General features: G+C 45.1%; 1 protein-coding gene across 6 annotated transcripts; it reads left to right on the forward strand.

The window, feature by feature from the left end:
• Positions 1-3567: 3567 nt before the first annotated feature.
• Positions 3568-27981, forward strand: LOC311112596 (cytosolic phospholipase A2 gamma-like). 6 transcript variants are annotated; one of them, XR_014610890.1, is made up of 18 exons: positions 3596-3676; positions 4059-4114; positions 6238-6345; positions 6631-6773; positions 6902-7097; positions 7490-7595; positions 13746-13886; positions 14080-14157; positions 14303-14326; positions 17264-17431; positions 17520-17687; positions 20423-20509; positions 20713-20796; positions 21755-21909; positions 22389-22563; positions 25545-26155; positions 26398-26738; positions 27824-27981. XR_014610890.1 is itself a non-coding variant. In XM_084155741.1 (16 exons), exons 2-16 carry the CDS (start codon positions 4088-4090, stop codon positions 25727-25729), a joined length of 1845 nt encoding a protein of 614 aa, XP_084011867.1. In that variant the 5' UTR covers positions 3568-3676; positions 4059-4087; the 3' UTR covers positions 25730-27981. The 6 variants fall into 6 exon arrangements, 1 of the variants encoding a protein (XP_084011867.1); XR_014610888.1 differs by having other exon boundaries at positions 25545-26738; XR_014610889.1 differs by having other exon boundaries at positions 25545-26585.
• The last annotated feature ends 6 nt before the right edge of the window (positions 27982-27987 follow it).

A 27987-nucleotide genomic window follows, 5' to 3' on the forward strand; every position in this document is an offset into this window, starting at 1 on the left:
AATGCATGGCAAAAATGTTATAAATTCATTTGCATTTTAATGAGGAAAATAAGTATTTGACCCCCTCTCAATCAGAAAGATTTCTGGCTCCCAGGTGTCTTTTATACAGGTAATGTGCTGAGATTAGGAGCACACTCTTAAAGGGAGTGCTCCTAATCTCAGCTTGTTACCTGTATAAAAGACACCTGTCCACAGAAGCAATCAATCAATCAGATTCCCAACTCTCCCTTTAAGGCTGGAATGGGCTACAAGATCATCGCCAAGCAGCTTGGTGAGAAGGTGACAACAGTTGGTGCGATTATTCGCAAATGGAAGAAACACAAAAGCACTGTCAATCTCCCTCAGCCTGGGACTCCATGCAAGGTCTCACCTCGTGGAGTTGCAATGATCATGAGAACGGTGAGGAATCAGCCCAGAACTACACGGGAGGATCTTGTCAATGATCTCAAGGCAGCTGGGACCATAGTCACCAAGAAAACAATTGGTAACACACTACGCCGTGAAGGACTGAAATCCTGCAGCGCCCGCAAGGTCCCCCTACTCAAGAAAGCACATATACAGGCCCGTCTGAAGTTTGCCAATGAACATCTGAATGATTCAGAGGAGAACTGGGTGAAAGTGTTGTGGTCAGATGAGACCAAAATCGAGCTCTTTGGCATCAACTCAACTTGCCGTGTTTGGAGGAGGAGGAATGCTGCCTATGAACCCAAGAACACCATCCCCACCGTCAAACATGGAGGTGGAAACATTATGCTTTGGGGGTGTTTTTCTGCTAAGGGGACAGGACAACTTCACCGCATCAAAGGGACGATGGACGGGGCCATGTACCGTCAAATCTTGGGTGAGAACTTCCTTCCCTCAGCCAGGGCATTGAAAATGGGTCGTGGATGGGTATTCCAGCATGACAATGACCCAAAACACACGGCCAAGGCAACAAAGGAGTGGTTCAAGAAGAAGCACATTAAGAAGCACATTAAGGACCAGAAAGTGGTCAAAACAGCAGTTTGAAATCTTGGTCTACCATTCAAATCTGAAATCAGAACAGAAATATCTACTATCAATCAAGAGATACCACCGTTTAAATAATCACATCAGCTACTTTAATTAAGCTAACTTCTTACTGTTGAATAAAATGGCATTGAACAATCAGAAATGTCAAATTATAGCACTTCCAGGGGTACGGTCCGGTAATTAAAAAATTAATAGTTGGGGTACGCCGTTCTGGTACACATGAGCCTATCACAATAATGAAAACAAAATGTCAAGAAAACTGTAGGCTATTAAACCATTATAATTACCGCGGACAGCAATGGATGCATAAATTCTGGCCTAATGACAATCGCCAAATGTAATTAACTTTTTGGTGTTTTGTATAACATACAGTACCAGTCAAAAGTTTGGACACACCTACTCACTCAAGGGTTTTTCTTTATATTTACTATTTTCCACATTGTAGGATAATAGTGAAGACATCAAAACTATGAAATAATTCATATGGAATCATGTAGTAACCAAAAAAGTGTTAAACAAATCAAATATATTTTAGATTTTAGATTCTTCAAAGTAGCCTTGATGACAGCTTTGCACACTCTTGGTATTCTCTCAACCAGCTTCACCTGGAATGCTTTTCCAACAGTCTTGAAGGAGTTCCCACATATACTGAGCACTTGTTGGCTGATTTTCCTTCACTCTGAGGTACAACTCATCCCAAACCATCTCAATTGGGTTGAGGTTGAGTGATTGTGGAGGCCAGATCATCTGATGCAGCACTCCATCACTCTCCTTCTTGGTCAAATAGCCCTAAAACAGCCTGGAGGTGTGTTGGGTCATTGTCCTGTTGAAAAACAAATGATAGTCCCACTAAGCACAAACCAGAAGGGATGGCGTATCGCTGCAGAATGCTGTGGTAGCCATGCTGGTTAAGTGTGCCTTGAATTCTAAATAAATCACAGACAGTGTCACCAGCAAAGCACCCCCACACCATCACACCTCCTCCTCCATGCTTCACGGTGGGAACCACACATGAGATCATCCGGAGATCATCCGTTCACCTACTCTGCGTCTCACAAAGACACGGTGGTTGGAACCGAAAATCTCAAATTTGGACTCATCAGACCAAAGGACAGATTTCCACCGGTCTAATGTCCATTTCTCGTGTTTCTTGGCCCTAGCAAGTCTCTTCTTATTATTGGTGTCCTTTAGTAGTGGTTTCTTTGCAGCAATTCGACCATGAAATCCTGATTCATGTAGTCTCCTCTGAACAGTTGATGTTGAGATGGGTCTGTTACTTGAACTCTGTGAACCATTTATTTGGGCTGCAATTTCTGAGGCTGGTAACTGTAATGAACTTATCCTCTTCAGCAGAGGTAACGCTGGGTCTTCCTTTCCTGTGGCGGAACTCATGAGAGCCAGTTTCATCATTGCATCATGGTTTTTGTGACTGCACTTGAAGAAACTTTAAAAGTTCTTGACATTTTCTGTATTGACTGACCTTCATGTCTTAATGCAATGATGGATTGTCGTTTCTCTTTGCTTATTTGAGCTGTTCTTGCCATAATATGAACTTGGTCTTCTACCAAATAGGGTTATCTTCTGTATACCACCCCTACCTTGTCACAACACAACTGATTGGCTCAAACGCATTAAGAAGGAAAGAAATTCCACAAATTAACTTTTAACACAGCACACCTGTTAATTGAAATGCATTCCAGGTGACTACCTCATGAAGCTGGTTGAGAGAATGCCAAGAGTGTGCAAAGCCGCCATCAAGGCAAAGGGTGGGTACTTTGAAGGATCTCAAATATAAAATACATTTTGATTTGTTTAACACTTTTTTGGTTACTACATGATTCCATGTGTGTTATTTCATAGTTTTGATGTCTTCACTATTATTCTACAATGTGGAACATAATCACATTAAAGAAAAACCCTTGAATGAGTAGGTGTGTCCAAACTTTTGACTGGTACTGTATGTCTCTTCCACTCACCACGGTTTGGAGGCTGGAAATACATGTATGTTGGTAGTGGGTGAACGTGAGTAACCTAGTAAAGGAGCCCTTTGAAGTGATTGTTTGACAAGTGCGTGCACACATAGGATGTCCCATACTGGGAATAAATTAATTATACTTTCAAGTAAATCAAGTCTTATTTGCATGTGCTCCAATGTTAACATTGTTGTTGGTGACCCAGTTTTTGAGGGTATTCACAAATCACAAAGTAGCATGACAACATCACAAAAAACAGAGACACAGTATTTGCATAGCAGTCAGGGCAAATACTGTACATAGCAGCATCTAAGGTACATCAAGAATGCTGAGTGACACTGAGGATTGAGTGACATTTCATTTTGGTACTAGCGAACGGTAAATGTGAGTAGGAGTAGGCCTACTGGTATTGTTCAGTATAAGGATGTAAGCCCAAAAAATCCTACCACACCTGTTCCCCTAGGATGTGTCACTAATTATCTATTGCTGAGCAATAATGAAGTGTTTCCTGCGTATTTTCCCAGTTTCTGTCACTCCCAGTGCGTGTGTGTGTGTGTATGTGTGTGTGTGTGTGTAACTGGGCCTATATAAGATGACAGAGGATGGGACTAGAGTGTGGATATCAAGAGGAGATCAACTGGAGGTGAAGATTAAGACTGGACTAGTCTGCCGTACTACACTATACATCTCTGGTAAGACTTCTCTGTCTAAACACTGCATGTAGCATTTGTGTGTTGTTTTATTATTTTATTGATTATATATATAATATTGCTCATGTTGTAAAGCCGTTTGAAACAATATGTCTTTGTAAAAAGTGCTATACAAATCAATGTGATTGATTGTTGTGTAATAGAATGATGCAGGTGACCTTTATTCAAATCAGTCTAGAGTCTTTGGCTTCTAGTTTTGAAGTCACATTGATAGATGTGGACCCAAATGTGATAATTTAGAGTAATTGACTATCACAGTACTGTTATTATTATTTATTTATTTTTTACTACGAATAACATCTTATCAAGAGATTTCTGACCCTATGACATGGATACAAACAAAGGGATTGGTTTGTGTTTAAAGGATATTTTTAAGTGAATTCAGCGAGAGCAATGTGGAAACCAAAAGATACTCTTAAGGTAAGAAACTCATCATCACAATACAGATAATACATTTGTCTGAAAGAAACCACACAATATTATAAAATACCTTCTTATTGAAATGCTATGCTACTGCATAGTGGATATCGCTCAAATATATATTGAATAAAGCCCTTTTCTGTTGCTGTCAATACTAAGTCCACCAAATTGTATCATAATGAAAGGAAACTTACTTCATTATGTTTATGTACAGTACCAGTCAAAAGTTTGGACACACCTACTCATTCCAGGGTTTTTCATTATTTCTACTATTTTCTACATTGTAGAATAATAGTGAAGACATCAAAACTATGAAATAGCACATATGGAAACATGGGGTAACCAAAAAAGTGTTAAACAAATCAAAATATAGTTTATATTTGAGATTCTTCAAAGTAGCCACCCTTTTTATTTTATTTTACTAGGCAAGTCAGTTAAGAACAAACTCTTATTTACAATGATGTCCTACCCCGGACGACGCTCCTAATCACAGCTGGATTGTGATACAGCCTGGAATTGAACCAGGGTTTGTAGTAATGCCTCTAGTACTGAAATGCAGTGCCTTAGACCGCTGCGCCACTCGGGAGCTTTGCCTTGATGACAGCTTTGCACACTCTTGGGATTCTCTCAACTAACTTCATGAGGTAGTCACCTGGAATGCATTTCAATTTCAATTGTTAAAAGTTAATTTGTGGAATTTCTTTCCTTCTTAATGCATTTGAGCCAATCAGTTGTGTTGTGACAAGGTAGGGGTGGTATACAGAAGATAGCCCTATTTGGTAGAAGACCAAGTCCATATTATGGCAAGAACAGCTCAAATAAGCAAACAGAACCAACAGTCCATCTTTACTTTAAAACATGAAGGTCAGTCAATACGGAACATTTCAAGAACTTTGAAAGTTTCTTCAAGTGCAGTTGCAAAAACCATCAAGCTCTATGATGAAACTGGTTCTCATGAGGACCACCACAGGAAAGGAAGACCCAGAGTTACCTCTGCTGCAGAGGATAAGTTCATTAGAGTTAACTGCACTGCAGATTGCATCCCAAATAAATGGTTCACATAGTTCAAGCAACAGACACATCTCAACATCAACTGTTCAGAGGAGACTGCGTGATTCAGAACTTCATGATCGAATTGCTGCAAAGAAAACACTACTAAAGGACACCAAGAAGAAGAAGAGACTTGCTTGTTGTGATGGTGTGGGGGTGCTTTGCTGGTGACACTGTGTGTGATGTAATTAGAATTCAAGGCACACTTAACCAGCATGGCTACCACAGCATTCTGCAGCAATACACCATCACATCTGGTTTGCGCTTAGAGGGAGAATAATTAGTTTTTCAACAGGACAATGACCCAACACACCTCCAGGCTGTGTAAGGACATTTTGACCAAGAAGGAGAGTGATGGAGTGCTGCATCAGATGAACTGGCCTCCACAATCACCTGACTTCAACCCAATTGAAATGGTTTAGGATGAGTTGGACCACAGAGTGAAGGAAAAGCAGCTAACAAGTGCTTAGCATGTGTGGGAAATACTTCAAGACTGTTGGAAAAGCATTCCAGGTTAAGCTGGTTGAGAGAATGCCAAGAGTGTGCAAAGCTGTCTTCAAGCCAAAGGGTGGCTACTTTGAAGAATCTAAAATCAAAAATATATTTTGATTTGTTTAACACTTTTTTGGTTACTACATGATTCCATATGTGTTATTTCATAGCTTTGATGTCTTCACTATTATTCTACAACGTAGAAAATTGTAAGAAAAAAGGGGAAAAAAACGAATGAGTAGGTGTGTCCAAACCTTTGACTGGTAATGTTACTGTATAGTGTACACACTCGTAAGGTAAGAAACTCATCAGAATATGAGGATGACTGTTGTCGGCAACATACCACACTGTACTGTAATACATAGCTATGAATATGCATCCAGAATTAAGGAATAACATATACTTTACTGACAAACAGAGTATAAGCTGTCAGAATTATGTTTTATTTATCTTCAAAAAACGTTTTATTGAAATGCCATGTTACTTGAGAAATGTTATGGCTCAATTAAACCAAATTGTATCATCATGGAATAATAGACTGTACACATACTTTTTTCTGTCTCTTTCGTTCATTCTGTCAGACTGTGCGTCTGTCTCACTCCATCAATGATGAGGAGAGAACATACGTGACGATGAGGAAGACTCTGATTAAGAAGTGGCTGAAAGATCAAGATATCGACTGTAAACTAGTGGGTAGTCCTGTCTTCTCTATCTTTCGATCACTCTCTCTCACACACGTGCCCTTTCTCTAACTCCCCCCTCTCTCCACAGCCAACTACATATCGATCACCTTCCCCACTCCTGACGTGAAATTCTCCAGATTTGATCTCTCTCTCTCTCTCTCTCTCTCTCTCTCTCTCTCTCTCTCTCGCTCTCTCTCTCTCTCGCTCTCTCGCTCTCTCTCTCTCTCTCTCTCTCTCTCTCTCTCTCTCTCTGTCTCTCTCTCTCTCTCTCTCTCTCTCCCCATCTCTCAGGAGGATGTTCCTAACATAGCGTTGCTGGGGTCAGGTGGTGGAGAGAGGGCAGCAGTGGGCATGCTGGGATCGTTGTGTCAGCTGGCACAGGACGACCTGCTGGACAGCCTCCTCTACATGTGTGGGGTGTCGGGCAGCACCTGGTACACACACACGTATTTACTATTATTCTTAGCAGGAAAGTTCATTTTGAATGTGCTGAAACAAATTAGGTATCTGGCTCTCTCCTTCTCCCTCTCACACACACACACACACACACACACACACACAGGTGCATGTCATCCCTGTACAGCAATCCAGCTGAGTCATTGAGTAAGAGTTGTGATGAAATAATAAAGAAGCTGAAGGGTCCTACGGTGGACTTGAGCAAGGCTGTGGAGTGGCTGAAATTGAGGAAAGAACAAAACCAGGACTTCAACCTCACTGACTTCTGGGGCGCATTCACTGCCTCCTATTTCATGAAAGAGGTCAGTGTATGGTTGTGTGTATCTGTCTGTTTGCCAGTGTGTGTGTGTTTGTGTCTATTTGTCAGTCTGCCAGTGTGTGTATCTGCCTCTGTTGGGCTGATTATTTCTCCCCCGTCTCTCCATTTTTTACATTTACATTTTAGTCATTTAGCAGACGCTCTTATCCAGAGCGACTTACAGTTAGTGAATGCATATTTTTTTTATACTGGCCCCCCATGGGAATCGAACCCACAACCCTGGCGTTGCAAACGCCATGCTCTATCAACTGAGCTCTCCCCCCATGTCTCTCCCCCATGTCTCTCCCCCATCTCCCCCCATCTGTCTCCCCCCCACCCATCTCCCCCCTGTCTCCCCCCTGTCTCTCCCCCCTTGTTCTCTCTCTCCTGTATCAGATGAACACTTGCTGTCTTTCTGAAGATGCTCACAGGAAAATCATCAAACCATACCCCATCTACAGTGCCATAGAACTGGACTGCCACAGACAGGGTTACACTAAAGGTGACTGTTATGCAGGGTTCATGCAAACTCTGAAATTCTGAACTTTCTGAGTTTCCTAGTTTCGAGTGCACTGTGAACTGTCACGATTCAGACAGACGACCAGAGGACCACAATTGCGTCACACCAGAAAGTTTATTAAACTTAAGGGAAAAGGGAAGTAGGGAGTGAATGAAGGCTCCAGGGGTAACAGGGATCCCGTCCAATGCGCTGGGTCTGTGCCCCCCCCAGTGGCAGCGATGCGTCCTATGAAGCCGGTGGTGGGTGGTCCAGAAGTCCTGGGGGGGGGGAGACACAGACACAACAGGGCGGAATGAAACCAGGCAGCAGTACAGTTCAAGGGAAATCCAAAATACGTAGTAGCAAGGCAGAAGGCTGGTCAGAGTTACCGGGATTGAAGAGTAGTCAGGAGTCGTAATGGCAGAAGCAGGTCTGGATCTCCTGAGGCAGAAGAGTATCCAAAAAACAGGCAGGTCCGGGGTCACAAAACCAGGGTGAGCCAGAAGCGCGAGCAAACAGGTTCCGGGTGTGAGCTTTGCAGACGATCTGACACCGGAGAGCTGAAAGACAGGGCCTTAAATACTGGGAGAGGTAGTGGGTAATGCAGCGCAGCTGGCAGAGTAATTAGAGCAGAGCAGAGCAGGGACAGGTGGAGCTAGTTAGGCTGAGTAGAGAGAGTGGTGAGCAGAGTGGAAGAAAATTAAGGTGGTAACCCGGTGGAGTGAGAGGCCCATGACAGAACCCCCCCCCCAAGGGACGGCCCCAGAAGTCCCAAGAGCAACACCACGCCGGGCGGGAGGAGGGGAGCCGGAGGAGGGCTAGAACTCCTCCGAACGGTCCGAGTGAACGTCCTCATCCTCGGAGGAAGCCGGAGGGCCGTGGTCGGGAGATGGGACAGGTCCCGAGACAGGATCAGGCACAGGACAGGAAGCCGAGCGGGCCGGACGGTTAGGGACCCCTCTGGGGCGGCCCCTACGGATTGCAGGTTGATCAGGATGCCGTTGGTGGAAAGCGGTGATGAGAGTCCTATCCACAATCCGACTAGCTGGCACCCAGGTCCTTTCCTCAGGTCCATAGCCCTCCCAGTCAATGAGGTACTGGAGACCCCTACCCCTCCGTCTGGACCGAAGCAGGCGGCGGACGGTGTAAACCAGACCACCATCGACGAGCCGTGGAGGAGGAGGACCAGGCGCAGCAGGGACCAGCGGACTCTCATGGATGGGCTTAATCTTAGACACATGGAAAGTGGGGTGCACCCTCAGGGAATTAGGCAGTTGGAGCCGGACAGCAGTTGGGCTAATCACTCTTATGATAGGGAATGGGCCAATGAACCGAGGTGCCAGCTTCTGCGACTCCACCCTGAGTGGCAGGTTCTTCGATGACAACCACACCCTTTGACCAACATGGTAGGTGGGAGCAGGAATTCTCCGACGGTTGGCCCCGGTAGTGTAGCTGGCAACGGACCTGAGGAGTGTGGCTCGGGCTTGTGACCAGGTGCGGCGACATCGACGGGCAAAAGCAAGTGCAGATGGGCAAGTAACCTCCTCCTCCTGGCTGGCAAATAGAGGAGGCTGGTATCCATAAACACATTGGAAAGGGGACATACCGATGGCAGAGCAGGTCAGAGAATTGTGTGCGTACTCCACCCATGTCAATTGCTGCGACCAGGAGTGGGGGTTGCGTGAAGTCATGCATCGCAGTGCCTTCTCGAGCTCCTGATTAGCCCGCTCTGACTGCCCATTGGATTGGGGATGGAATCCGGAAGTCAGACTGACTGTGGCTCCCAGCAGGTGACAGAACTCCTTCCAAAAAGCGGAGGAGAATTGTGGACCACGGTCAGAAACAACATCCTTTGGCAGTCCGTGGATCCGGAAGACGTGTTCCAGGACCACCTGGGCGGTCTCCTTGGCGGTTGGGAGCTTGGGGAGGGGAATGAAGTGTGCCATCTTGCTGAAACGGTCAACGATGGTGAGAATGACGGTCATGCCACTTGAAGGGGGCAGCCCCGTGACAAAGTCAAGGGCGATGTGAGACCAGGGACGTCTGGGCACAGGCAGGGGCTGCAGCAATCCGGCTGGGGGCTGGCAGGACGACTTGTGTTGGTTGCAGATGGGGCAGGCTTGGACGAATTCCCGTACATCCTTCCTCAGAGAGGGCCACCAGAACCTCTGGGCGAGCAGGTTGTAAGTGCGGGTGGAGCCAGGGTGACAAGCTAGGCGGGAGTCATGTCCCCACTGAATGACCTGGGACCTCAGGTCTTCGGGGACAAAAAGGCGGTCAGCTGGGCAAGTGCTGGGACCTGGCTGGTTACGGAGAGCCTCCAGCACCTGTTCCTCAACAGCCCAGGTCAGAGCTGCAACGATGCAGGGACTTGGCAGAATCGACACAGGGTCCTTGGAGGGGGTGTCATCCTTCTGGAATTGACGGGAGAGGGCGTCTGGCTTGGTGTTGCGTGATCCAGGCCGGTATGACAGAGTGAAATTAAACCTGGTGAAGAACAGGGCCCAGCGGGACTGCCTGGAGTTCAACCGTTTGGCCGTGCGGATGTACTCCAAGTTCTTATGATCGGTCCAAACGAGAAATGGAATGGTGGACCCCTCCAGCCAGTGACGCCACTCCTCCAAGGCAAGCTTCACAGCCAGCAGCTCACGGTTCCCTATGTCGTAATTGCACTCAGAGGGGGACAACCGACGTGAGAAAAAGGCACAGGGATGGAGCTTCCTATCCTCCGCAGCCCACTGAGAAATCACAGCACCAACTCCCACATCCGAGGCGTCCACCTCCACAATGAATTGCCGGTCCACATCAGGCATCTGGAGGATGGGAGCGGAGGTGAACCTCACCTTGAGGGTACTGAAGGCTTTGTCGGCTGCTGGGGTCCAGGTGAAGGGTTGCTTGGTGCTGGTTAGAGCAGTGAGAGGGGCAGCAACGGTACTGTAGTTCCGGATAAACTTCCTATAGAAGTTAGCAAACCCCAGAAACTGTTGCAGCTTCTTTCTGTTCTCCGGAACTGGCCATGAAGTGACTGCTGATACTTTGGCAGGATCCATTTGGATACTTCCCTCTGCCACTATGTACCCCAGGAAGGCCACTGTCTTGACGTGAAACTCACATTTCTCTGCCTTGGCGTAGAGGGAATTCTCCAGAAGACGATGAAGGACTTGCTGGACATGGCGGGTGTGTTCAGACAGGTTTCTGGAGTAAATTAAGATGTCATCCAGGTAAACGAAGACAAACTTGTTTAACATGTCCCGCAGTACATCATTCACTAGAGCCTGGAACACAGCAGGAGCATTGGTGAGGCCAAAAGGCATAACCAGATACTCGTAGTGGCCTGTTGGTGTATTGAATGCGGTTTTCCATTCATCTCCCTCCCGGATCCGCACTAGGTGGTAAGCGTTTCTGAGATCCAACTTGGTAAACACAGTGGCTCCCTGGAGCAACTCAAAAGCAGAGGTGAGCAGAGGCAGAGGGTAACGGTTTTTCACTGTGATGTCGTTGAGTCCCCTGTAGTCGATGCAGGGGCGAAGAGATCCGTCCTTCTTCCCCACAAAGAAGAAGCCAGCACCAGCAGGAGATGAAGATGAACGGATTAATCCTGCGGACAGAGAGCCATTGATGTAGTCCTCCATGGACTTTCTTTCAGGAGCAGACAACGAATAAAGACGACCCCTTGGAGGAGCTGTTCCAGGGAGGAGGTCGATGGCACAGTCGTACGGTCGGTGAGGGGGCAGAGATGTGGCTCTTGCTTTGTTAAACACCTCTCTGAGACCATGGTAGCATTCTGGGACATTGGAGAGGTCAGGAGCGGAGTTAGTAGGTACTGGCCGAGGGGGTAGTGCGGCAGCAAGCAGGCAGGTTCGGTGGCAGTCCTCTCCCCACTCCCTGATCACCCCGGTCACCCAGTCGAGCTGAGGGTTGTGCCGGCGGAGCCATGGGTAACCCAGGATGAGGGGTTGGCCTGGAGAGGGGAGCAGGTGAAACTGGATAGTTTCTTGATGGTTTCCGGACAGACCCATCGAGACCGGGGCCGTGACATGAGTGACCGATCCGAGTAAGTGTCCGTCCAGTGCCCGGGCAGGAATAGGAGGTGTCAAACGGAGGTTCTCCAGTCCCAGTTGGCGTGCCAGCTTGATGTCCATTATGTTGGCTTCGGCGCCAGAATCCACCAGAGCAGCCAGGGTGTGAGTTGAGTCAGAGAGGCGGAGGTGAACTTGCAGCAGGGGTTTGCGGTCGGAGGACTGGATGGTCATTGAACTCAACCGGACTCCCCCTACGCCCGGTGAGCTTCGGCCCTTTAAAGGGCAGGTTACCACACGATGTCCATCACCTCCACAATAGAGGCAGAGGTTTGAGGTGAAGCGGCGCTGGCGCTCTGCAGGAGTGAGGGAGGCTCGCCCAATCTCCATAGGCTCAGACTGATCAAGCTGACCTGGGTGAGTGGCAGTAGATGACAGGAGCCCAGTCGGATCTCTCCGAATGCCGGTAGTAGGTGGACCTTGGCGCCCCCTCTCACGACGACGGGTCTGTATCCTTCTGTCGATCCTGACAGTCAGTGCGATGGCTTCATCAAGAGTGGAAGGCAGTTCATGGGAGACCAACTCGTCCTTGATATAGTCAGCCAAACTATGGAAGAACGCGTCCACCAACGATGGTGTGTTCCAAGAACTTCGTCTAGCCAGGGTTCGGAAGTCGATGGAATGGTCTGCGACTGTACGTCTGCCTTGTCGAATACTGAACAGTTCACGAGACGCCTCTGCAGTGGGTGAATCCAGGTCAAACACCTTCAGCATCTCCTCAGCAAACAGGTCGAAGGTTGCACATGCGGGGGTTTGACGTTCGAACTCTGCTGTTCCCCAGAGTCGAGCTCGGCCCGTCAGGTGAGTGATGGCATACCCAACTTTAGCCCCCTCCGTGGCGAAGGTCCTTGGCTGCAAGGAGAACTGAAGTCGGCAGCTAGTCAGGAATGGCCGGACCTGGGTTGAATCGCCGTTGAACCGCTCGGGGTCTCCAATCTTGGGTTCCGGAGCAGCGGCTGCAATGACCGGGGCAGGTAACTCGGGGGCTGGGCTGGTGGGCAGACTGGCTGGGGTAAGGTTGGTGAGGAGTTGAATGATCATGGCGAGTTGTTGTTGCTGCTGCTGGAACTGCTGCTCATGCTCATCGGTTTCCATGTCGGGGAAAGTGTGCGCTGAGTCCATAATGGTCAGATCGTACTGTCACGATTCAGACAGACGACCAGAGGACCACAATTGCGTCACACCAGAAAGTTTATTAAACTTAAGGGAAAAGGGAAGTAGGGAGTGAATGAAGGCTCCAGGGGTAACAGGGATCCCGTCCAATGCGCTGGGTCTGTGCCCCCCCCAGTGGCAGCGATGCGTCCTATGAAGCCGGTGGTGGGTGGTCCAGAAGTCCTGGGGGGGGGGAGACACAGACACAACAGGGCGGAATGAAACCAGGCAGCAGTACAGTTCAAGGGAAATCCAAAATACGTAGTAGCAAGGCAGAAGGCTGGTCAGAGTTACCGGGATTGAAGAGTAGTCAGGAGTCGTAATGGCAGAAGCAGGTCTGGATCTCCTGAGGCAGAAGAGTATCCAAAAAACAGGCAGGTCCGGGGTCACAAAACCAGGGTGAGCCAGAAGCGCGAGCAAACAGGTTCCGGGTGTGAGCTTTGCAGACGATCTGACACCGGAGAGCTGAAAGACAGGGCCTTAAATACTGGGAGAGGTAGTGGGTAATGCAGCGCAGCTGGCAGAGTAATTAGAGCAGAGCAGAGCAGGGACAGGTGGAGCTAGTTAGGCTGAGTAGAGAGAGTGGTGAGCAGAGTGGAAGAAAATTAAGGTGGTAACCCGGTGGAGTGAGAGGCCCATGACATGAACGCAGCATCAATGTATCAATCAAATGTAATTGCATTGCACTTTTTAGAAAGACAATTGTCTCAAAGTGCAAGAACAATACAAATAATATAAACAATTAATACAATATGAACAATATGAACTAACACTCATCTGTAGACGCCCAAAAAGCAAGCCAAGCATTAGTCTGAGTCCCAGTCGGGCTCTGCTTAGAAGTAGTGCACTTTATAAGGAATAGGGTGTCATTTCAGACAAAGCCAATGAGTGTACATTTCTGTAATTTCACTGTTTTCTCCAGGGGTATGGTTTGAGATGACCCCCCACGAGAGCGGCTTCTCCGGATTGGGCGCTTTCGTCCCCACTTCCTGTCTCGGGAGCCAGTTTGAAGGCGGGACTCTGAGAGAGAAGAGGAAGGAAATGGACATGGTTCTGCTGCAAGGTGGGGATTGCACACACACACACACACACACACACACACAGAAGCACATGCACACAAACACACACACGCACACAAACATACCCACACACAAACGCACACACACAGAAATGTGTCCCCATTGTTGATATCATCAGGTGTTTTACAACTCTCATAGATGGTTATTTATTGTTGTTTGTTTGTTGTTGTTGGGCAGGTATCTGTGGGAGTGCCATTGCAGACGGGCAGATGAACAATGCTGAGGTAGTAAAAAAGATCTGGGGCTTATTAGGAGGTAAGCTACAGTGCAGCATGCTAGTTAGCCTGTAAGGCTAGTGTATAGGATTGTAAGTTGTATTTAGGATCATTGACACAACGTTCCCTTTGCGTTCATTTGTGATAAATAATGTTTCTTTCTTTCTCCTTTACCATATCTTTAGGTGGCAAGAACGTTTCAAACTCAGGTAAGAGTTAACTTCTTGCAATAAGGTGGTCTTTCACCCCTTCCTTTACCCCCACCCATCCAGATGATAAAACATCCATCAAAGAAAACGATAGAGACAAAATACAAAAGATTAGTCAATAAGAAATAAAGAAAATGAACCTAGTGCCTGTATGTACAATACAACCCAGGAACAGACCCAGTACAGAAACACAAAGAAACAACAACAACAAGGAAGAGAATCACCTTCAATCAAAAAGAAACAGAAAACGTTCAACAATGAACTACAGGACAATTCTAGACAGTAAACTACAGGACAATACTAGATCATAAACTACAGGACAATACTAGACAATAAACTACAGGACAATACTAGACAATAAACTACAGGACAATAGTAGACAATAAACAACAGGACAATACTAGATAATAAACTACAGGACAATACTAGACAATAAACTACAGGACAATACTAGACCATAAACTACAGGACAATACTAGACAATAAACTACAGGACAATACTAGACAATAAACTACAGGACAATCCTAGACCATAAACTACAGGACAATACTAGACAATAAACTACAGGACAATACTAGACAGTAAACTACTGGACAATACTAGACAATAAACTACAGGACACTACTCTACTGTGTCCCGAGTGGCGCAGTGGTCTAAGGCACTGCATCGCAGCGCTAACTGTGCCACTAGAGATCCTGGTTCGAGTCCAGGCTCTGTCGCAGCTGACTGTGACCGGGAGACCCATGGGCGGTGCACAATTGGTCCAGCGTCGTCCAAGGTAGGAGAGGGTTTGGCCGTCAGGGATGTGGGTTCGTTTACCACGGGGGGCCAGTGTAAAGAAAAACATGTATGCATTCACTAACTGTAAGTTGCTCTGGATAAGAGCGTCTGCTAAATGACTAAAATGTAAATGTACTAGACCATAAACTACAGGACAATACTAGACCATAAACTACAGGACAATATATTGGCATGGGTGTTGTTAGGCTTGAGACAAAGTTGAGGCTTGGCAAACTGTGCCAATATATCCTCCAAACACCGGCTTCGTGGGCATTATCACTTTTATACAATGGGTTACCAACATATTCAAATAATGATTGACATATTTTCATTTAAAACGTTCTTTTGATGGATGTATTCATACTATTTCATCCTTCCACAAGATATAGTCCCAACACAAATCTAGGGTTGCTACCCAAGCCGGCTGGTCATTCGTTGTATCGTTTCGGTTGCTAGGAAAAATAACGTTCAGTCTTTTTGTTCATTCTAAATCGTTATTTTTCCTTGCTTGCTAGCTAGCCAACTACGGCTAATTTACAGTCATGTCAAAAAGTGCAGCCAGAATAACAGCAATATAGCTGCATTTGCATTTGTTTAAGCTGTTTTCTAGTGACATTTGTTAAGTTGCGTCAATTCAAATCTGGTATTGGGAACAAAAGAGGTCAATACACGTCTTCTAAAATAGACTAGTATTTTAATTAATGCAAAACACTTCAATGGTAAATATGATGTTCGTATATACGGGTCCACTGAAATACCACGCAGGGCAGACAGAGAACTGGTCCATTGTTATAAGTTCTTCTTTAAATACTCTGACAGAGATAGTTCCTGCTCCCTGCTGGCCTATCAGAGTAGAGACTGAGCGTGGTTTAGACTTACTCAGCCTATCGTTGGCGCACAGGCTGGTCCCAGACCCTTGGCGCTTCACTGTTGCCAGGTGTTTAGTTGTTTTGCAACTTGTCCAGAGAGTCAGCAACCTCAGACATCTTTGTAGCAGAACACATGTCCTTGAGCGTTCTAACAAAGAGGCAGTGTTTGTGTCTGTGAGACACAAGTCTGTCTCGGCCTACCCACTAACAGTTCCTCACATGAATCACAGCTTGTTATGTTAAACAGTCTATATCAGTACAGCACAAACCTATTATGTTTAATCATTAATGTATTATTTCTAAGCTAGGCATCACATCTAGTTATAAGAAAATAGAGCCCCACACATTTAATTGGATACATCCCTAACAATGAGCTAATGAGGTGCGATTTCGCCTGGCATAGAGAATGTGCTCACTTGTCAAGGCCACTGTTGTTCAGAGGAGCTAGCCAACAACACTGCAAACACAATCACTTCAAACTAAATCTGGAAAGACTGCAAACTAGCTTTGTTTTGTTTTACCTGTTTTCAATTGACATTTCTTTGTATGTATCCATAAAAATGATGCCAGCTGATTCATGATTTCGACTGGCTGAGAAACGCTGCCTGCCTGTCTGTCTCGTCCCGACTCCCGACACGTTCATTACTATGGGACAGCTGGTGATCGAATTTCAAAATTGAAACAATGTTGCAAATGTCGGCGAGATAGACATCTGTTGAAAACTAAATGTTAGTCTAAAAGAAATGTGAGATTATGTCTAGATACTTTATATTAGAGATCAAGTTTATAAAGTGCCATGCTGGGCTGATGAGACAGTGGACTGCGCAGTCAGATGGAACAGAGTAAATAGGTATTTTAAAGTAATAGATTTAGCCGGTGGTAACTTGTGGAATAGACACCGGCTGGAATGCGGTTTTAACCAATCAGCATTCAGGATTAGACCCACCCGTTATATAATAGACAATAAACTACAGGACAATAGTAGACAAACTACAGGACAATACTAGACATTATACAACGGGTGGGTCTAATCCTGAATGCTGATTGGTTAAAACCGCATTCCAGCCGGTGTGGGGAGATAAATGGACCAGAGGAGGCTGGTGGGAGGAGCTATAGGAGGTTGGGCTCATTGTAATGGCTGGAATGCAGTAGGCCAAGAGGACATCCTCAAGGTCCGAGGACGACACTTGAGATTTACATGTCTCAGGCAGGGCTACCTCATCATGAGAGGAGGGCGTGTTTCCAAATCACCTCCGCTACACTTGACCAACCTGTTTTGTTCTGCAGGGGAGGACAGCATGAGGTTGGAGTTTGTGAGTAAAGGGAAGGTGAAGGTGTGTAACTGTCTGCCCTCCCGAGTGGTGAGGTGTGTGTCTGAGCTGATAGAGTACGCTGAGGACCCAGATGCACTGAAGACATGGGAAGTCATCGCCACACTGGAACAGCTACTGAAAGGTGAGATACATACACACATACACACACACACACAATCAAAAAGACACCATTATCATGACCTGTGTGATAATGTGTATAATGACTCTAGGTCATGTGAGCAGTAAGGGCGAGATGCTGTGGAACATGGACGCTGAGAGGTGGCAGAGAACCAGCCTGATGGAGAGAAAGAAGTTCATAGAGAAAGTCAGTCTGGAGCTCATCCTCACCTCAGACAGCTGGACAAAAGACTGGGAGGACCAAAGCTGCACCTGCAATGGTAACACTGGCATCATATTGCTCCAACACCATGTTAGCCCATTGAACTAAAGCCTACATTCTGAGAAAAAAAGGGTTCAACAAGGATTATTTGGCTGTCCATGTGGGAGAACCCTTTGAAGAACCTTTATGGGTTCCATGTACTGTCGAACCCCATTAGGTTCCATTTATAACCTTCTGTGGAAAAGGTTCTACATGGAACCTAAAAGGGTGTCATGGAAATTATTCTACATGAAACCCAAAAGGGATATTCAAAGTGTTCTCCCACAGTGACAGTCAAAGAACCCTTTATAGGTAGGTAGGACTATGTAGCACTTTTTTTTCTTAGAGGCATTACCCTCTGCACCTGCAAAGGTAACACTAGCTTCCACAGTGCCACTTTTCTTAAGTGACTTTAGCTTTATGACTCAAGACCGTGTTAGTTCACTGAGCTGATACCTTGGAACTTAGTTTTTTTTATAGTAGGTTTGGGCATCTGGATGTAAAATGCAGTATGGTTATGTGGTAATATTGTCTTAGTGTAAGCTTAGGGGAGGCTGGTGGAGGGAGAAATCAGAGGACGGCTTTTTGTAATGCTTGGGAATGGCATGAGGAACGGTATCAAACACGTGTTTGGTACGATTTCTTATTCCGTTCCATCCATTACAATGAACCCATCCTCCAATTTTGCCCACCACCAGCATCAAATCAAATCAAATCAAATCAAATCAAATTTTATTGGTCACATGCGCCGAATACAACAGGTGCAGACATTACAGTGAAATGCTTACTTACAGCCCTTAACCAACAGTGCATTTATTTTAAACAAAAAAAGTAAGAATAAAACAACAACAAAAAAGTGTTGAGAAAAAAAGAGCAGAAGTAAAATAAAGTGACAGTAGGGAGGCTATATATACAGTAAAATAAAGTGACAGTAGGGAGGCTATATATACAGGGGGGTACCGTTGCATAGTCAATGTGCGGGGGCACCGGCTAGTTGAGGTAGTTGAGGTAATATGTACATGTGGGTAGAGTTAAAGTGACTATGCATAAATACTTAACAGAGTAGCAGCAGCGTAAAAAGGATGGGGTGGGGGGGCAGTGCAAATAGTCCGGGTAGCCATGATTAGCTGTTCAGGAGTCTTATGGCTTGTGGGTAGAAGCTGTTGAGAAGTCTTTTGGACCTAGACTTGGCACTCCGGTACCGCTTGCCGTGCGGTAGCAGAGAGAACAGTCTATGACTAGGGTGGCTGGAGTCTTTGACAATTTTGAGGGCCTTCCTCTGACACCGCCTGGTATAGAGGTCCTGGATGGCAGGGAGCTTTGCCCCAGTGATGTACTGGGCCGTACGCACTACCCTCTGTAGTGCCTTGCGGTCAGAGGCCAAGCAGTTGCCATACCAGGCGGTGATGCAACCAGTCAGGATGCTCTCGATGGTGCAGCTGTAGAATTTTTTGAGGATCTGAGGACCCATGCCAAATCTTTTTAGTCTCCTGAGGGGGAATAGGCTTTGTCGTGCCCTCTTCACGACTGTCTTGGTGTGTTTGGACCATGATAGTTCGTTGGTGATGTGGACACCAAGGAACTTGAAGCTCTCAACCTGTTCCACTACAGCCCCGTCGATGAGAATGGGGGCGTGCTCAGTCCTCTTTTTTTTCCTGTAGTCCACAATCATCTCCTTTGTCTTGGTCACGTTGAGGGAGAGGTTGTTGTCCTGGCACCACACGGCCAGATCTCTGACCTCCTCCCTATAGGCTGTCTCATCGTTGTCGGTGATCAGGCCTACCACTGTTGTGTCGTCGGCAAACTTAATGATGGTGTTGGAGTCGTGCCAGCGATGCCAGTCGTGCCATCATGTCCAGCCACCCAGTCACTTATAGGATACGTGCTCCTGCTGTCCGCAATAGTGGTTACTGGCTAAGTGTGTGTGCACACGTATCAGACAATAGCAACCGGCAGAGAGATACAAATGGAAAATTGGCTTGTAAGGTGTTAGATTGGGGTTGGTGAGCGGGCGTACAACAATGACTTGCAACCTGAACGTCAGGAGTTCAAATCAGCTTCGGGTAAATTTTGACAAAAGTTCTTTAAGTGTTTACATTTTCTAATTCTTGTTGCTAATGCACATTTTTGATAGTACCTTCCACTGATAACTTACCCTTATCCCAGTCACTCAAAGTGAATGCCTAACCTTAACCACTCAAAGTTAATGTCTAACCTTAACCACTCAAAGCTAATGCCTAACCTTAACCCTTACCACTCAAAGTTAATGCCTAACCTTAACCCTAACCACTCAAAGTTAATGTCTAACCTTAACACTAACCACTCAAAGCTAATGCCTAACCTTAACCCTTACCACTCAAAGTTAATGCCTAACCTTAACCCTAACCACTCAAAGTTAATGCCTAACCTTAACCCTTACCACTCAACGTTAATGCCTAACCTTAACCCTTACCACTCAAAGCTAATGCCTAACCTTAACCCTTACCACTCAACGTTAATGCCTAACCTTAACCCTAACCACTCAAAGTTAATGCCTTAACCTTAACTAGTGATGTTACGTTTGATACTGGAGCTCTGAGGCATGTATCGAAGTAGCTAAGCAGCTAACTTTGAAGCAGTCTGCCGGTGCGTGTATTACTTTATCAAAAGTACGACATCAATGACGTCCAAAGCTTTATTTTTATCACATGCTTTTTCGAACCGTGTGTTACATGGCAGATCCTGAGCTGATCCTTTTTGTCTTATCCTCTGCAGCTAAAGGGATGGAGAAAACGATGGAAATGACAGCCAAGCCAGCCATGTCATCCAGCGAGAGAATAAGAAACCCCGGGGTCCCCGATAGTACTGTTCTTTTCATTACCTTTCTATCCACTATGATTGCAACGGAAAGTGTGTGTTTGTTTGTTCGTGTGTGTGTGTGTGTGTGTATGTATGTATTCCGGTAAAGGAAGGATACAGAACAGACTGCATACTCTCTCCATCACTGAGATATTTTTTGGACCAGTTAGGAATTATTTGACAATTGGTGTGTGTGTCTCCCCCAGAGTTGTGGATTGTACATACCATTTTCCCTCTGGTCATAAAATGGGAATGGGGAACCGTGTCCAACTTCCTCTTCAAGATCCAAGGTACAGTAACATCAGACTTCTTCCTAACATGATAGCATAACTAGTATCAGTCATAGCCAGGATCTTATGTTTCCCTCCAAAATAGCAACTTTCTTGGTTGGTTCTCTCTCAACCACCCTCTCTACTCTCTCTCTCTACTCTCTCTCTCTCTCTCTCTCTCACTCTCTCTCTTCCCCTCTCTCTCTTCCTCTCTCTCTCCCCCCTCTCTTCCCCTCTCTCTCCCCCTCTCTCTTCCCCTCTCTCTCCCCCCCTCTCTCTACTCTCTCTCACTCTCTCTCTCTCTACCCCCCTCTCTCTACCCCTCTCTCTGTACCCCTCTCTCTGTACCCCCCCTCTCTCTATACCCCACCCTCCCCCTCTCTCGCTCTCCCTCTCTATGCTCTCTCTCTACCCCTCTCTCTCTCGCTCTCGCTCTACCTACCTCTCTCTACCTCTCTGTACCCCCACTCGCTCTCTCTCTCTGTACAACCTCTCTCTCTCTCCACCCCCTCGTCTACCCCCCCCCCCCCCCCCTCTCTCTACCCCCTCTCTCTCTCTACCCTCTGTCTCTTGCTCTCTCTACCCCTCTCCCTCTACCCCTCTCAATTCAATTTCAATTTAAGGGCTTTATTGGCATGGGAAACCTATGTTAACATTGCCAAAGCAAGTGAAGTAGATAATAAACAATAAAAATGAATAGTAAACATTACACTCACAAAAGTTCCAAAATAATAAAGACATTTCAAATGTCATATTATGTGCCAATAGCTAAAGTACAATATGGTCATACATTTGGCAGGAGGTTAGGAAGTGCAGCTCAGTTTCCACCTCATTTTGTGGGCAGTGTGCACATAGCCTGTCTTCTCTTGAGAGCCAGGTCTGCCTACTGCGGCCTTTCTCAATCTCAAGGCTATGCTCACTGAGTCTGTACATAATTCATAATTCCCCCCCCCCCCCCCCCTTTTCTCTACCTCCCCAGCTACTAACGTTCCGAGCCGCATAGCGTCCAAAGAGAAGATTCACCTGGTAGACGCTGGGTTAAAGATCAACTCTCCCTATCCCCCCATCCTGCGCACATCGAGGAAAGTCGACCTCATCATCTCCTTGGACTTCAGTGCGGGAGACCCCTTTCAGGCAAACACACACACACACACACACACACACACAATGCTTATTCCTATTCAAGCCTTTCAGAAGAACATGAAGTGCCTAGGTAGTAGTGAACCTCTGTCTCTCTCTCTCCCCTCTCTCTAGGGAGTAGGGCCTAGGGCACGTGTCAAACTCATTCCACAGAGGGCTGAGTGTCTGCGGGTTTTCGCTCCACCCTTGTACTTGATTGATGCATGAAGGTCGCTAATTAGTAAGGAACTCCCCTCACCCGGTTGTGTAGGTCTTAATTGAAAGGAAAAAACTAAAACCAGCAGCCACTCGGCCCTCCGTGGAATGAGTGACACCCCTGGCCTAGAAAGTAGGGACTAGGAAGTAGGGCCTAGGGAGTAGGGGCTAGGTAATAGTGACTAGGAAGTAGGGAGTAGTGACTAGGAAGTAGGGACTAGGGGCTGGTTTGGAGAAGGACATTGAAATAACCATACTACTGATCCTGCTCCTCACAGACGGTGCGTAGTGCCAAAACGTACGCGCTTCTGCTGGAGGTCCCCTTTCCCCCAGTGAAGCAGAGTGTGTGGGAGGAGAAAGACCATCCTGAGGACTGCTATGTTTTCGAGGGGAAAAGCCCTGAAGTGCCCACCATCATGCACATGCCCCTGTTCAACCTGCAGAACTGCCAAGGTCTGTGGAAGACACTGACTCCTATGATGACTATCTATGTCTTACTTTTATCCTTGTCTCTCTGACTACGCCCTATTCTGATTTAGAGCTTTTATTTTCTGTCTTTTTCTTTTTTATCTGCACCAATTGTCTGCTTTTTTATGATGGCGTTCGTATTTTTATCAGGAACCCCATTTGCTACAGCCAAAGCTGTAGCTACTCTTCCTGGGGTCCACACAAAACATAAAATATGGCATACATAACATTAAAAGACAATTACAGCCGAAGGACAGAACTACTTAAAATGACATACATAACATTGATAGACACACTTTCATATGATTATTATGCAGCCTACACTCATAATAAAGAATACACTGCAGTCCTCCATTTTTTACAGTTACTTACTGTTACAACTGCTGGTCCTGATCCTAATCTCTCAGAACCAGTTGTTCTGTAAACTCTAGAGAGAATATCTCAACATTACCACCTATGTCCTTGGTTCTCCCGTCGGACATCAATACTATTCATAAATCATGTGATTAATTGATGCTACTGAATGCAAGCGCAACGAAAAATGACAATGGAAATGCAACAATTCCATTCAGCTCATAAATGAACCAAACAATGAGCTACAGATGGTTTCCTCCCTGCTAAGGCTTCAATGTAATCATTCACCTCAGCAACCGTGTGGGAATTTCATCCAGCTAAAGTACATACATGTTATTCAATCATTGCACCCACACTGCTCGCGCATGTCAACGAGCCTCTGCGTAGCCAGGCGCTAAAATAGAACATGGTTATATGTGTGACACTCAACACGCCGCAAGTCCTGCCTCTCCCATGAGGAGATGGGAGAGGCGGGACTTGCAGCGCATCGATCATCACAAATAGAACCAAGTTCTATTTTAGCGCCTGGCTACTCAGACGCTCGTTGACGTGCGCGAGCAGTGTGTGTGCAATGATTGAATAACATGTATGTGTAAATGTATTTTGCAAGGATAACAGTCACACAGTGGCGGAATAAATTCAACTACACATACTTTGTTTAGTCACAAAACTGTCCACAAAGCCAATATTGCATGTAACAAACAGTTATCACCTGCAGCATGGTCAAACAAGTTGTTTTCGACAGTTTACTAAACAACTACTGATTTTTACAAGTCAACACAAAGACAACAGGAGCACTGCCTCCGCTATTCCAGCACCATTTCAACTTAAATATTGAATCATCATCAAGGCTATATATGCTTAGTTTAATACACTGAAAACAAACTTAAAGATAACAAAAACAATGTAGTCCAATGTTGCTAAATATCATGTGGCTGTCCATGGTACTGATTTGTCGCTGTGTGTGTGCGCTTTAGGCTCGGGGGTGTTTTAGATTTATTTTTGCTATTTTCACAACCAAAAATTATCAGCGTTGGCGCAAAAGGACTGGGTTTTGATTAATAACTTGTTTATTGTTTATTCATCAAAACCAAGTCCTTTTGCGCCAACGCCATCAGTGTGCTGATAATTGACGAGGCGTGGCCTCTCACTGGCCAATCAAAACTTGCCCCACCGCGAAATATGTGGTTGCTTCAAATTGTGTATTTAAGGTATTTTATGTATTGCCCTGGAGTCAACTCCAATTCCAATATTAGTCCGTTATAGTATGTTAAATGGCTTACAAAAACGAAATAACAAAAGTAGACATATCTTTGCTCAATACATTAACTTGAACCCATTTGCAGTCCACATTGTTCAAAGTAATTGCATGGCTTCAATAGCATTCACACTGATATAGGGGCTAGGCCTACTGTAAATTGCATTATGGCTGAGCATGGACATGCCAAACATTGTCAATAAGCAAAATTAAATTCATTATTGATAAGGCCTAAAAAGAGAACGAATAATTCTAAACAAAACAACTTGTTTTAAATAGGGTACCATAATTTCTCCCTGTGGGTATATACTATTAAAACAACGCAGACTATGGAGGGTTTTACGCACATCCAAACTTTTCACAGTAGCTGGACAAAGATCCAATATAAAGAGAAATGGAGAATGTCCACTCACCGTTATACTGCTCCCAAATATGACTATTTATTATGAACATAAATCGGAATCATCTTACAGATCAGATCGCAGTTGTATTGCAAGTGCGCCACATACGTTGTAACCGTAAAACCAGGAAGGTGAATCATTCTAATAAGATTTTGTTTTTCGTTTAATTTCATTACAACCATTTTTAAAATGTAATCGGCAGGATAAAAAAAAAGACACTCATTGCTGTTGAACCAGCCTTCGTTATAGTAGGCCTAGGGGAGGGCTTGGGTTTTGAACATATGAAACGGAAAACATGCAGTTGTTACAGGTTACAGATAACTTCTAAATATGAGGTTCACGAGTGTTCACCGAAGTTCTCATCTCTCGTTTCATGATGGGAATGGACACGTAGGTTTTTACGCACGTCCAAACGGGACCTCATGGCTAAAAGAATATGGGCCTGCCTACAATGCATACATAAGGGAATGCCAGCTCACTGTTTTACTCCTCTGGAAATTCCTATTTTAATAACGTTTTGGGGATTACGATTTATTTCCAAGCTGTCTCAAGAGCCAAACCCTTTATTGACAGTCTTGACTACTTTGCGATTGCTCTTGTTCCATGCGCATATGGGAAGTGTGTGTCACGCCAAAAAACAGCTTTTGGTTAGTCTTAAATATCCCTATCAGAGATGCCTGAAATTAGCACTTTGGATCATGTTTTTAAGAACACACCTCAAATATTATCACTTTGAGCGCAAGCAAACTGATATAAGACGGGTAAATGGCCGAACCTGGCGTTAGGGCTGGGAAATGCCAGTGGGTCCGTTTTTACATGACGAAATTGCAAACTCAGTGCATTTGACACTAGTGCCGCCTTAACCACCCAGCTGTAAACAGAGCCCTCTGTGTTCTAGGTCTGTGTTCTATATGTTCAAAGTTGTGTTGTAAGGTTCTGTGTTCTCTTCCTAGACGAGGAGGAGATTAAGAAGGAGAGGGAGAAGTACACAACGTTCCACCAGCACTACGATGCGTCTGAGATCCAACACATCATGGAGAAGGCCAAGGACAACTTGAAGAACAACAAAAACAGGATCCTGGAACAGATTTTTATGGCTGTCAAACGCAGAAAGAATCGCATGTCAGTGGCTCAATAGTCTTTATCTGTGGTGTAAAGTACTACTTAAGTATTTTTTGAGAGTATCTTTACTTTACTATTTATATTTGACAACTTTTGCTTCACTACATTCCTAAAGACCCACTGCATTGTTGGTTAAGAGCTTGTAAGTAATCATTTTAAATTTGATTTGATGTGGCACAGGGTGTTCATTCTTAACAGACAATGCTAAACCAACATGAGAAATGACAGCTGCTTTGAATTTATGGTGACATTAGCTATGCCTACTCTGGGGAAGTGTGCTCCAAAATACATTTGGCCAGTTTCAAACCAATCCAGTTGTAAGGGCTCCAGTAAACAAATTGCCCCCCTGTTATAAGACGCGTAAGACCCTCCAGCCCATGGTATAAGACGCGAAAGACCCTCCAGCCCATGGTATAAGACGCGAAAGACCCTCCAGCCCATGGTATAAGACGCGAAAGACCCTCCAGCCCATGGTATAAGACGCGAAAGACCCTCCAGCCCATGGTATAAGACGCGAAAGACCCTCCAGCCCATGGTATAAGACGCGAAAGACCCTCCAGCCCATGGTATAAGACGCGTAAGACCCTCCAGCCCATGGTATAAGACGCGAAAGACCCTCCAGCCCATGGTATAAGACGCGTAAGACCCTCCAGCCCATGGTATAAGACGCGTAAGACCCTCCAGCCCATGGTATAAGACGCGTAAGACCCTCCAGCCCATGGTATAAGACGAGTAAGATGCACTCCCAGTTCAGCATTCAACCATAAAGAATTCAAAGCTCTTGTTCAAAAATCATAACAATCATTCATTCAACGAAACAGATTTACAACACAAGCCCGTTTGTTATCTAACAGCTATGAACTTTACTTAAGGTCCAAAAAACAAAGCAATCAGGTAACAAAAGTATAAACTATGGATGCGGTCAAAAACTGTTTGCCGCCATACCTTTCCATGCCAATATTGCCATAGGGAAACGGTACCCATGGAAAAAGGGATGTGTTCCTAGGTGAGCCACCATATTGCCAGTTCCAAACATAAGCATAATACTTGAATGAATATGTTCTTACTTCCTTATTTTTATAGTGAATTCATTATCACATTATCATAGGCAATATTTCATAATATTTGTCTAAATGGAGCAAAACAAATATAGCACAAATAAAGAAAATGGGAATTTGGCTCCAACACCAGTGTTTATGGAAACAAAATCATGAATGACAACATCTATTTCTATGAGGTATCATAGAAGCTCATTTATCGATTGAAATTCTGGTGGCGCAGGAAGTAAACACTGGGGACAGAAAGTTTCCACCCCCCTAAAGTATTTTCCACGATGCCCTTTCCATTCCGCCCAGACGTATGTTTACAACCCGACTTGCAAGCACGAAAAATTGAGTTAGCCGAATATGTTTGAGGCCATCATTTCGCAGGTGAGCAGTTCAATTCCCTGTAAAAATAAAATAAAATTTGAGATCCCTGATTCCATTTGTAGCACCCCACTCCTCTCTATTTGTTGATAGAATCTGTGGCTCTGGTCAAATCTATCTATTTAAATAGTCTGATTTATTGAGACTAGCAGATTATTAATTACCTCTTAACACTTTACATTAGAATCAGCACTGAAGTTAGCATTAGCCCACCATTAGCCCTGATACATCAATAGCATCTGTGGATCTGGTCAAATCTAACCATTTGGGGTTCCTCTTAGAAACCTCTGTGGAAATGGTTCAACATGGAACCCAAAAGGGTGCTTCAAAGGGTGCTCCTACCATTGGCTCCTACAGGGACAAATTAAAAACCCCAAAGCCCCACTTGTTTTGAGCCCCACCTGTTTAGCTAAAGAAAAATAGATATACAGTACCAGTCAAAAGCTTGGACACACCTACTCATTCAAGGGTTTGGTTGAGAATGCCAAGAGTGTGCAAAGCTTTCATCAAGGCAAAGGGTGGCTACTTTGAAGAATCTCAAATATAAAATCTATTTTGATTTGTTTAACACTTTTTTGGTTACAACATGATTCCATATGTGTTATTTCATAGTTTTGATGTCTTCACTACTATTCTACAATGTAGAAAATAGAAAAAATTAAGAAAAACCCTTGAATGAGTAGATGTGTCCAAACTTTTGACTGGTACAGTCTATATCTTTTTTATTGTTGTTGCCTGTTTTGCCTGTTATTTTGGCATTAATACGTGTCACATATCAGTTTGCAAACAATGTAAAAAATAAAAAATCATTGTGTTAATAAAGCCAAATTCAGACATGGTCTCTTTT

Source organism: Coregonus lavaretus (assembly GCF_964263955.1).
Source record: "Coregonus lavaretus genome assembly, chromosome: 39".
Taxonomy (NCBI): Eukaryota; Metazoa; Chordata; class Actinopteri; order Salmoniformes; family Salmonidae; genus Coregonus; species Coregonus lavaretus.

What these genes read in the sequence shown, in the direction of transcription:
- LOC311112596 (XM_084155741.1), top strand. Translation starts at nt 4,088, where the DNA reads ATGTGGAAACCAAAAGATACTCTTAAG. An exon ending in AAGATATCGACTGTAAACTA is followed by an intron (nt 6,346 to 6,630) that starts GTGGGTAGTCCT and finishes CCCATCTCTCAG; the next exon opens with GAGGATGTTCCTAACATAGC. An exon ending in CAGACAGGGTTACACTAAAG is followed by an intron (nt 7,596 to 13,745) that starts GTGACTGTTATG and finishes TGTTTTCTCCAG; the next exon opens with GGGTATGGTTTGAGATGACC.